At 41.5% G+C, this 12,514-nt stretch overlaps 1 protein-coding gene across 2 annotated transcripts in view; it reads right to left on the reverse strand.

Annotated features, from left to right (window-relative positions):
* Positions 1 to 12,514, reverse strand: part of gsdmeb (gasdermin Eb) — a 35,121-nt gene that overhangs the window by 6,394 nt on the left and 16,213 nt on the right. For both annotated transcript variants that reach the window (XM_080205437.1, XM_080205447.1), the window contains exons 6-9: positions 11,206 to 11,379; positions 7,298 to 7,425; positions 1,478 to 1,676; positions 749 to 822 (exon numbers count right to left, since the gene is read on the reverse strand). In XM_080205437.1, the coding sequence (XP_080061563.1) occupies positions 749 to 822; positions 1,478 to 1,676; positions 7,298 to 7,425; positions 11,206 to 11,379 (575 nt within the window). The remainder of the gene's footprint in view (positions 1 to 748; positions 823 to 1,477; positions 1,677 to 7,297; positions 7,426 to 11,205; positions 11,380 to 12,514) is intronic.

The raw sequence follows: 12,514 nt of genomic DNA on the forward strand, positions 1-12,514 counted from the left end.
GGGTGATGTAAAAGGCTTTTGGCACACTCGCCTTCATCGGTCAGAGCACTGAGTACAGGAGTTGGACATTATGTTACAATTGTACAAGACATCGGAAAGACCACATTTGGAATACTGCTTACAATTCTGGTCGCCCTGCTTAGGGAGGATGTTATTAAACTGGAAAGGGTGAAGAAAAGATTTACAAGGATGTTACTGGAACTGGAAGGTTTGAATTATAACAGGAGACTGGATTGGCTGGAACTGATCTCCCCTGGAGCGTAGGAGGATGAGGGGTGACTTTATACATGTTTATAAAATTATGAGGGGCATAGATAAGATGAATAGCCAAGGATTTTATCCCCCCAGGATAGGAGAGTCCAAAACTAGAGGGCATAAGTTTCAGGTGAGAAGTGAAAAGATTTAAAAGGGGTCTAAGTGGCAACTTTTTCACACAGAGGGTGATGTGTATATAAAATGAGCTGCCAGAGGCAGACAGGTATGTGGATGGGAAAGGGTTAGAGGGATATGGGCCAAACACAGGCAAATGGAACTAGTTCAGTTTAGGAAGCCTGGTCAGTGTGGACAAGTTGGGCCAAAGGGCCCATTTCCATGCTATATCTCTCTATGACTCCGTGACTCAGAGGGACTGAAAATATTATGATATTTGAAGGAACAGTGACTTCACCGAGTCCAAGACTAAGAGAGAAAAAAGCTAAAACAAAAGGATTAGGAAGTAGATTGTAAACCAATCATTATGGAAACTTACCAAATAAAACAATGTTGGGAGAATTTGAATCTCACAGCAAATGCCCAAAACTGCAAGACTTTCTTCAGACATACCTGAACAAATAAAGGTACATTTGACATAAAGCAATCCAATTATTGTTTTAACCACAGATTTAAATCAATGGCAATTACAAAGCTTGATAAATTCGACAAAAGTAAAGATTACTTTAAGAAAATACTGTTCCCATACGGATTATTCCATAGAAAAATTAATCTGGTTGAAAATTCAAAGACTTGCCTCTATTTTCGCTTAAAGTTTAAACCAATTTCACTTACATAATTACATGTTTATCACAAACACCTAAAGAAATATTTAACGAAAGACGCACTAGTTCTGACAGTAGGCAAAATTCAAATTATGATAACTTGTCACGTACAAAGTTATTTATAGAACATAGAACAGTACAGCACAGTACAGGCCCTCTCAATGTTGTGCCGAGCTACATCCGAACCCAAGATCAAGCTATCCCATTTATGGCCATGAATGTCTGCAGTTCTCCCATTCTCCCAATGTAACTTCCATACAATCCGAGGAGAAATGGATATTGGATAATTGCATCTTTTCCCCAGGGCTTCTTTTAATTTCTAGCCAGGGAATCCTCAAGAGGACTTCCAGGCAAATACGCCAGGAAAAATATTAATGAGAATGTTTTTTGTTTACCGATTTAATATTTCAGAAACATTTCAGGGCATGGAATTGCCTTCTTACCATCTAAAGCAGCAAAAAGGCAAAAGGCAGCTGTAAAAAGTTCTGGTCTCAGAGCATCTTTCTCCTTTGAAGAGCCATCATCATTTGGGCAGTCATAGCCTAAAATGTGCAGCAGGTCCTTAGCTTTTTGTGCTTGTGTTGACTCCAGCTCTTGCAGTGGTATCAGATTTGGCTGCTCTGCGGAAGAAAGCTTATCCAGCTGCAAAATACCAAACAAATAACACTGTCAAGTGAAGGAGAGCACTTTCTGACCCGTGACAGGTACAACCATTCTCCTCATTATAAACAGGTGGTTCAGCCTCACATCAAATGGGGCACAGTAGAATTCACCTTTTCACCCGTCTTCAGATTCAGCATTTTTAGTCCAAAGTTTTAAGAGGACAAAGAAAAATGACCAATATTATCCACTCAAGATGTCAGTTTCTACTGACATCTGCAAAATGACATACACTGGCTCACTCTCTCTCTTTTACGATAAACGTGAGAAAGGCACGTCCAATATTTGAGCTGGTACAATTACTATTTGGAAGCTAACACATTTACAGTTACAATCCAGTCAAGTCTCCTGCCCATTAGGTTAATTGAGCATTTATGCTGAATTGAGAAATTATCAACAAAACCTCTAAAAGGAGCAGAATGCTGTCAATTACAGACCACATAACACTGATGATGTATCCCCAATTTGGAATTCGAGGTAAATGGTATTCTCCATTCTGTTGGCCCCTATCACACCATGTGAAAATCATCATTTCCACCTTTGTCAGGTGCTGTATCTGATTCACTGGATATTGCCATGGAGACAGGAACGCGGTGTGCCAGTTGCCTGATGCATTGCCACGTCTGCATAATTTTTCTCTGGAGTCGGGATGGGGAGGGAACGGAGGTTTCACAAACAGGCTGCAAGGCAAGAATAAGAGCCTGTGGGTCCTCGGTTTGCAGCTCTGGGGATTTTTTCTCAGAGCAGGCCCAGATTAATGGCTACAACCTTGATCCAGCAGGAAGCTGCGAGCATGCATGGTCCCTGTTGGTGATGCAACAAAGAGGAGGCAGAGCTTCAGAATCCTCATGTCCAGGGGAGAAAATCATTGTCATTGATTGACAGGCCCTGGTTAACGCCAAGACCATCCCCACGCCCCCACTTCTTGCCTTCAAAACAACCGCACAACCTCAAGCAGACCACTGTCCATAGTAAACTACCCAGCCTTCAGGAGAAGTGATGATGACACCACACAACTCTACCACATCAGCCTCTGCAAGATGTGCCAGATCATCGACATGGATACCATTATCTCACGCGAGAGCACCACCCACTAAGTCCACAGTACATACTCTTGTGACTCGGCCAATGTCGTCTACCTGATACGCTGCAGGAAAGGGTGTCCTGAGGCATGGAACATTGTCGTAGCATCTGCATGGTCTCCCCAACAGATGAATGAACACTGCTCGACAATCACCAGGCAAGAATGTTCTCTTCCTGTAAGGGAACACTTTAGCAGTCACGGACATTCAGCCTCTGATCTTTGGGTAAGCGTTCTCCAAGGCGGCCTTCACAACGTGACAATGCAGAATCACTGAGCAGAAACTGATAGCCAAGTTCCACACACGAGGACGGCCTCATCCGGGAACTTGAGTTCATGTCACACTATCTGTAACCCCCATGACTTGCCTGGGCTTGCAAAATTTCACTAACTGTCCTGGCTGGAGACAATACACATCTCTTTAACCTGTGCTTAACCCTCTCTCTACTCACATTGTCTGTACCTTTAAGGCTTGATTACCAATAAAGACTCGCATTCTTGTAAATTGAGTTTGTGTATGTCTATGCCCTGTTTGTGAACACAACTCCTACTCATCTGATGAAGGGCAGTGCTCCGAAAGCTTATGCTGCCAAATAAACCTGTTGGACTTTAATTTGTTGTTATGAGACTTTTACTGTAATTTCTCCCCCCCACAGGCAACACCCCATGGAGGGCAGTTACCCACTGCAGAGTGGCAGGATATCAATAAATTTCATTATTAGTCCGACTGAATAGTCCGTTTCCTCAAAGAGAGGATCGTTCCTTTGACCAATTGCCCCAATCCCCCACCCTGACATTGAAGCTCAGTCGTTGCCTTGAGGCCATCTCAGTACGAGGCTGGGAACAGCAAGACCTTCTTTAAATCCTCCCTCCTTCCCTATTGACAGGGATTATCTGGACATACCTGTGGATGAATTTCCCACTCCACAATTATGCCTGACAGCTGTGCCCAAAATGTTTGAAATGGTGTCACCACCTGGCAGCACCTGTTGATTTGTTCCCCACCCACATCACTGTCCACATCTCCTCTGTGGCATCTGCCCACTGACAACCTGGGGCACTTCAACTGGCCCTCCTGCTTGCCCAGCACACACTATGTCCTGAATTGGACATGGTTCCCAGAGGCACCCTGTTAGTGGGTCACTTCCAGCAAAGTTGTCCAGGTTGGGGAGGGCTCAGACGCCTCCAGAGTTGGGACCTGCAACTGATTCAGATGCTCATCAGAATATTCAGCTCATGCATTCGACTACGACAGAACCAAATATGGACCTTGTTTTATCAAAATATTCAAACTATAATTCACAAACACATCGATATAATAAACAATCCTCTTCAAGTCATAGTGCTCAAAAAGAAACGATGAGAAAGCTGCAGAGAGGGTACGACATGGAGAAATTCAGGTTAGCTCTGATAAATAACAGAAGTACATAAATAAGTGGGCCAATCAGCCCCTCAAGGCAGCTTCACCATTCAACAAGATCACAGCTAATCTCTACCTCAACTCCACCCCCATATCACTTCTCCCCATTAAACTGGGAAACTATCAACCTTGAACTTACTTGATGACTGATCATCTACAGCTTAAAGTAGAAAATGCAAAAGACTTCCAATCTTTGAGTGAAAAAATTTCTCATCTTATTCTTAAATGGTGACCCTTTTTCTAAGATAATGACCCACACTTTTTAAATTCCTCACATTCTAGATTCCTCAAACATTGGGGCCATGTTTTTCTAGAATCTATTCTTTAAGCCACTGAACAACTGTATGTTTCAATGTGATCATCTCTAATGCTTCGAAATTCAGAGGGCTGAATTTTCAGGGTCATCCAGGGGTGGAAAAACAGACGGGTGTATCCCATAAATTCAGCTGCCGTGCCATCGACAGCATGCCTGCCATCAGCCTGCCCACTCACAGCCCTATCATGATCTTGTGTGGAAAATTAATACCTGATTAAGGGCCTCATCCCACCACTGCTCCAATTTAGTGAGCGGAAGGGAAGGCCTGCGCCAAACGTGTGGTGGAAGGTTTAACCCTGCTAGTCAGTTAAGTTCAGATTAGGTGGTTCTTCCTGAGCCTCCTGCCCCAATCAGAGATTCCTGATCCACACTTTTGCCTCCCTATGTCCACCAACAACTTCTGCACTGTCCAAGATGCCTCCACACCTCATCAGGGTCTGCCAACACAGCCTTAGCGAGGTCCTAGACTTTCCTGTGTATCCGCTTTCTCTTGGGCATCCTGCAATACTGACGGTGGCCATTCATCCCTCTCAGAAGGTGCAGAGCTGCTGGCCTTCAATTATCGGCAGCTGAGGCAGGAATTCCTCTTGGAGACTGATGGAAGTCCTGCCTCATACTGATTAAAGGGCTAGCCAAGTGATGCTGAGGTGAGTGGAGCTGCCCTGAGGCATACAAGTCACCCTCTATGATCATAGAATTGTGACAGAACAGGAGGCAGCCATTTGGCCCCTTGTATGTGTTCCAACTCTTTGCAAGAGCCATTGACAGTGCCATTCTCCTGCCTTTTCCCCATAGCCCTGAACATACTTCCTCTTCAGGCAGTGATCCAATTTCCTTTTGGAAGCCACAACTGAATCTGCCTCCACCATACTCGCAGGCAATGCACTCCTCTTCCAAATTACTCACTGCATGAAACAGTTTTTCCTCATGTCATTGTTGCTTGTTTTGCCAATCACCTTAAAATTGGTGTCCTTGTTGTTTACCCCAATGGAAATAGCTTTTTTTTCCTATCTAGTCTATCCAGACTCTCTCTTTAAATTTTCTCCAAGGAGAACAGCCTTTCCATTGTTCATCCCAGGGAACATTCTTGCGAAACAAAGAACAAAGAACAACACAGCACAGGAAACAGGCCCTTCGGCCCAACAAGCCCGCACCGCCATTTTAACATTCAGTGAGTGCCTCATTCCAATCCTTCTTCTACCTATGACCTTTGCCTACGCCTCTTGGACTCCACAATAAAGGTGTACGAATTTAGAGAGTTGTGTGCGTGCCAGGTTAAAGGAGGTCTAACTTAGGGACAATTTGTTAACACCAATCAGCCTAAAAGCACGTTTTTGAGGTGTGGGAGGAAACCGGAGCACCTGGAGAAAACCCACGTGAGCTCGGGGAGAATGTGCAAACTCCCACAGACACCAACCCAAGTTGGAGATCCAACCCAGGTCATGTATCTGCACAGCAAACAGTGATAGTCACTGAGCTGTCATGCTGCCCGTCAGTTGGTCCAGCTTAAGCGTACACTAATGACGTGAAGTACTAGGCAACTCTCAAAGCAACATCCAAGAGCAGCCCTTGCACGACCCACTGTGTGTATGCCCCTTGTTGGCCAACAAGGCGGACTGAATCACCTGTGGATGTTAAAAAAAAAGACATCAATAAACATACAGACATTCACAGAAGATCCCCAGAAGCTCAAACGTAAGATGTAAGAATAATTTCTGCACTCTCTTTAATGTCTTCAAAATCTTCCTAAACGGCGGTGCCAGAACCGGATATGGTTCAAGGGCAAACCAGCACTCTATACAAATTAACATTACTGTTCTTGCTTTTGTACCATATGCCCCTATTAATAAAGCCCACCGTATACTTTATTAACCTCTCAACCTGCCTTGCCACCTTCAATAGCTTATGCATAGTCCCAAGTTCCTCTGCTTCGGCATCCCTTTTAGAATTGTAAGGGTTTGCTTTATATCATTTCTTCACATCCTTCCTACCTAAACAAATCACTTCTACATTAAATTACATCTGCCATGTGTCTGCCCATTCCACCAACCTATGTCCTTTTGAAGTTTAAAACCTTCCTCCTCACAATTCACAATACCCCAGGTTTTTACAAATTCAGAAATAATTCCTTATACAAAGTCTAAATCATTACTATGTATATTAGAAGAGCAGGGGTACTATATATGGATCCCTGAGGAACCCCACTATAATCATTTCACCAGGGCAAAAAGATAACAATTTACTATTCCCCTATTTCCCATCACTCAGCCAATTTCGCATCAATGTTGTTACCATATCTTTTATTCCATGAGCTGCAACTTTGCAGGTCTGCAATGTGGCACTTTATCAAATGCTTTTTGGAATTCCACATCAACCACATTACCCTCGTTAACCCTCTATTGGCTCTAAAACTCAAGTCTAAACACAATTTGCCCTTAAACTCATGCCACCTTCTCTTAATTAATCCACATTTACCCAAGTGACTATTAATCTTACCTATCATTATTGGTGGGGAAGCTTTCAGAAACAATTACATTAAACACGGAAATCTGCAATCTTTACTTGTCTGGCCTACATGTGACTTGAGATTCAAAGCAATGTGGTTGACTCTTAAATGCCCTCTGAAATGCTTGGGGAAAATATCATCACCACTGAAAATTAACTGCTCAGGTTAATGCACTTCTGACTCATTAGCGATATGTTCCTCTATTCCAAATTATTAGCAAAATCAGTAATAAAGTTTTTCACTAAAGAAGCATACAATTCAGCCAAAATAATTTACTCACAACATTTTCAAGAACAGAAATCACATCTTCGTGGTACAAGAAATCACAGCAAAATTTAAACAGTTGCTCAGACTTTTCCTCTGGAAGTTGAATGAATGGCTGGAACTGCTGGTTAGCCTCTTCAATAGCTGCAGAAAGATACATGAATGCTAATTTCACCATCCAGTCAATGTTAAACCTATTTAAATAGAATTGCTGTAGTCAATCCATAATTACTTAGATTTGTCTCGAAAGTATGCCAAATCATTATATTGATTGATAGCATCCTTTGTAGGCAAGATGGAGAATCCCACATGGTATACTGCCTGCTCGTTACCAGGGTGAGTTTGAAAGAACATGGGAGGGTGGGGCATCTGGTTGTTGTGGTCCATGTTGGGACAGCAAGACTAGGAAAAGGGACCTGTTTGGGGATTATTGTGCACTAGGAACTAAATTAAAGAACAGATCCTTTAGCATTTTAATCTCTGGATTAATACCCAAGCCTCGTGCGAATTGGCATACAGATGCGAAAATGAGGGAAGTAAACACACGGCTAAAGGAATGGTGTGGGAAAAAGGGGTTCTGTTTCATGGGTCATTGGCATTAGTGTTAGAACAGGGGGGGGGATCTGTAGTGTTGGGATGATCTTCACCTGAACCAATCGGGAACCAGTGTTCTAGCAGAAAGGATAAATAGGGCAGTCACAAGGACTTTAAACTAGCAAGTGGTTGGAGGGTAAACCATGGGAAGTATAATCATTAAATGGGAAGTAAAGCAGCAAGTTAGCATGTGGGGAGGAGGTTCAACAACATGGAAAATTATGAAAAACGTTAAATGGAAGGAAAACTCAGGAAATGTTAGGATTTGAAAAGGTGTAAAAACTAGCATAAGAGCACTTTACCTAAATGCTCTTGGCATTCAAAACAAGGTAAATGAGTTGACAGCACAAATCATCGCGAATGTGAATGATTTAGTGGCCACGACAGAGACATGGTTGCAGGGTGGTCACGACTGGGAGTTAAATATCCAGGGATATCAGACTGTTTGGAGAGACAGACAAAGGTAAGAAGGTGTAGCTCTGATATTTAAGGATGACATCAGGGCGAAAGAGAGAGATGATATAGGTTCTACAGGATAAAAAGATTGAATCCATTTTGGTGGAAATTAGAAAGTAAAGAGAAAAAGTCACTGATAGGCATAGGCTGTAGACCACCAAATAATGACATCATGTAGGGTGAGAAATAAACAAAGAAATAACTGATGCATGTAAAAATGGTACAGCAATTTTCATGGGGGATTTTAATCTATATGTTGATTTGTCAAACCAGGTCAATCAAGGTAACCTTGAGGACTTCATAGAATGTATCTGGGATAGTCTCCTCAAACAGTGTGTAATGGAACCAACAAGGGAACAAGCTTTCCTAGATCTGGTCCTGTGTAATGATGATGTGGAGATGCCGGCGTTGGACTGGAATAAACCTGTGCAATGAGACAGGTATAATTAATGATCTCACAGTGAAGGATCCTCTCGGAATGAGTGATCACAGTATGGTTGAATTTAAAATACAGATGGAGAGTGAAAAGGTAAAATCCAATACCAGTGCTTAAACAAAGGAGACTACAATGGGAAACAGTTTGCCACGGTAGACTAGGAGCGAAGACTTTATGGTGGACAATTGAGGAACAGTGGAAGACTTTCAAAGCGATTTTTCACAGTACTCAGGAGAAGTATAAAGCAATGAAGAGGAAGGACTGTAGGAAAAGTGTTAATCAGCCACGGACTTCTCAGGAAATAAAGGAGGGTTTCAAAGTGAAAGATAATGCATACAAAGTGGCAAAGATTTATGGGAAACTGGAGGATTGGGAAATCCTTAAAAGTCAATAGAAAGCCACGAGAAAAGCTAAAAAGTGGGATGAGTAAACTAGCTCAGAATATAAAAACAGATAGCAAAGGTTTCTACAAATAGAAAAAGCAAAAGAAAGAGTGGTTAATGTAAACATTATCCTTTAGAGGATGAGAAGGGGGATTTAGTAACAGGAAATGAGGAAAAGGCCAAGGCATTGAACAGATATTTTATGTCGGTCTTCAGAGTGGAAGACACAAATAACATGCCAAAAATTCATGACAAGGAGGCTATAGCAGTTGAAGATGTAGAATCCATCATTAAAGAGGTAACATTAGACAAGCTAAAGGTAGACAAGTCTTCAGGCCCTGATGGAATGCATCCCAGGGTACTCAACGAGATGGCGGGGGAATAGAATATGCACTCATGGCAATTTACCAAAATTCGCTGAACTCTGGGGTGGTTCCAGCAGATTGGAAAACAGCAAGTGTGCTGCCACATCAAAAAAGTGGGTAGACAAAAAAAAGGGTCTGAATTGAGCATTAATTAAACTGCTAGCTACACACAAAGTGAAGATGACAGACCAGAAAAAGAACCAGGATTGAGGAATAAATTGACCATCTACAGGCTGAACTGGTAAACAGCTGATCCATAGTAAATATCAGCCAAAAACAAAGAGGGACAGTTTATCCTCCTCTCTCAAAGCAGAGAGAAAGAAAAATGAATGGACGCAAATCAGGAAAGTTGTGGCAAATGTGAGTAATTAGGAGTCATGGTAACAAAGAGTACAAGGTGACGTATCTAAGGAGATGATACACAACGAAGGAAGAATTTCACTTAAGCCAAAGGGTTTGGTAGAGTGAGATATGAAGACAAGGCAAGAACGACAAAAGGAAGCAGCAGTTAGATAGTGAGCAGGATTGCAATAGCTCACATAGAATCTGGATGGCTGGCATGATAACAGTATAAATAACTGATATATAATATCTATCAGATATAAATAGAAGGAACACATACAAACAATAAGGCTGATGAAAGTGGGTTTGCAGGACAGATGAGATGTTTTGAAGAATTGTGAAATCATGCAGAATAGTGGGGGAAGAGATAAGGGAAGGTGCTCAAGGGAATCATTGATCAAGAACAGGATGTACATGTAATGGGAATATCTATAGAAGTTGGTGGATGATAACTAAGGATGGGCTTTTCCTCACAGTTTAGACAGTGAACTTGGCATACTTAATGAATATATTATTTATAAAAGGAACATTTATAGGTTAATAAAATTGCTTCAGTTAATGAACTCCAGACACACCCCTGAATAAAGGCATTAGGGATAAGATTTGGAAAAGCTTCAGTGCAGGAGATGATGGAATGGAAGCCAAGGCAGTTCCATGCTGACTTGGATTTAAGGCTCTTGGGTAATTGAAAGATTTTTTTTTAAAGAAAAAGCAAGATGTCAACAAAAGAGGAGAGGAAAAGAGAACTGTTCGTGTGTATCATCCATCTGGCCCAATCTGAAACAATCCTCAGTACTTGTCACAGTCATTTTTTTTCCCCTGTAGAATTAGTCTGTTAACTATCTGTGCGACATAGTGGTTCCTGGACAGCACCTTGGCAGTGGTTAGTACTGCTAACTCAGCGCCAGAGACTTGTTTCGATTCCAGCCTTGGGTGACTGTGGAGTTTGCACAATCTCCCTATGTCTGCATGCTTCGGTTTCCCCCTACAGTTCAAAGACATGTAGGTTAGGTGGATTAGTCATGGTAAATGAGTGGGGTTAAGGGAATAGGGCAGGAGAATGGGTCTGGGTAAGAGGCTCTTTCAGAGATTTGGCGCAGACTTCAATAGGCCAAAAAGGTCTCCCTGTGCACTAAGGATTCTATTCTTCTTTGAAACATACCAACCATATTCAAACAATAAATGCTGCTAAATTAAAATCTCAACACAAGATTCATATATCCCCAAAAAAATGCTAAAACAGCAACAGAATTTGACAAGTGTTACCACTGACAAAGCTCCGAAATACAACACTTGATTGGACAAATATATCAAATTGTCAAATGACGTGATGGTGATATTCATTTACCTGGTTTTAAAACACTTAGAGAAGTTTCACTAGGAACATCCATCATCAACCCACACTCCTGGCTTTTACTTGCTCCATCAACACAGGTCAAAGAGGAACACGCAATGCTTTTTTTATTTTTGCCTAGCAGGACTTTATCAAAGCCTCCACATTTGTCTGAAAGCAGGCATATCTCTGGCATAAAAATAAAGTGTAAAACATCAGTAACAGTTATATCAGCATCAGAACTACGTCAAGTGCAACTGCACAATAAATGATATAAAATTGATATAGCCAACTAATAGCACTGTAAATTATTAAAGTCAGACTGAAATCAACTAAGGACCGAATATTATTTTATCAGCTACATGCTCCGACTCAAATGAAGGCAAATAGATTTGAATTCATCCCAAAGTCTACGGTGGTGAACATGCTGGCTTATTAAGCCAGTTGGTCGATGTAACAAGCTGGTAAGATCAGGCGAGATGTGAAAAAAAAAAATCGGGCTTGCATCTGGTTTTTAACCTCTCGCAATGTTACCGGCCCCATCCTGTCGGCAAAAATCAGCCTTGTGCCTGGGAATGATTTCCCAAAGCAACAATGTACTGGGAGATCAGGTGCCTACATAATGGCGCCCCTACAGCTCAGCAGCTGGCTTTCTGGTGTAAGTAGGTTCTGCCCACTCTCCCCTACTGGCAAGAATCACATTTTGCCTCATTTTCCTTTAAGTGTCATACACTTGTGTTTGGGAGCTCGCTCAAAAAAAAATGGGTGTGATTCTCCTATTTTCACAGTCATTCAGCAGAATTTTTTTTTTGGTAAGATTACCCGCTATGATTTACACCTCTGCTTATCCTTTCAGCTGTTGATTTCGCTATGATAGCATCCTTAGTAATGTTCTTATAAAATTTATGTTTTGAAAGAAGTTAAACCTTCCAACTAGTGTTCCAACTAATTTTTCAAAATACATTTTCCATTTCCTTGAGACTATTCTTTAAAAGAGTTCTAAATGTGCAAGAGGATGAAAAAAATTCCACAATTTATTAAACGTTAAACCAGTAATGAGGTCAGAATTGTAGCATTTTGGCAGTACAAAAACAAACTCTTTGCCAATATAATTTGCAGTGGCATATTCCAGCTAATCAGTCACCATTTTAGTCGTACTTTTCAACTTGCTCCTCAAACTCAGCTATACTGTCTTTGTCAACAAACCATTCAATTTTCTTTTAAAAAACTTATGAAATTGATCTTGAAGTTGTGGTTGGAACTTTCACATTCTCTAATTCAACTTTTGATTTGTTCATGTTCACTCCTAATTACTTCATCTGAC

The sequence above is a fragment of the Carcharhinus amblyrhynchos genome, chromosome 2 (genome assembly GCF_965287045.1).
Source record: "Carcharhinus amblyrhynchos chromosome 2, sCarAmb.v2.hapA, whole genome shotgun sequence".
Lineage (NCBI taxonomy): Eukaryota > Metazoa > Chordata > Chondrichthyes > Carcharhiniformes > Carcharhinidae > Carcharhinus > Carcharhinus amblyrhynchos.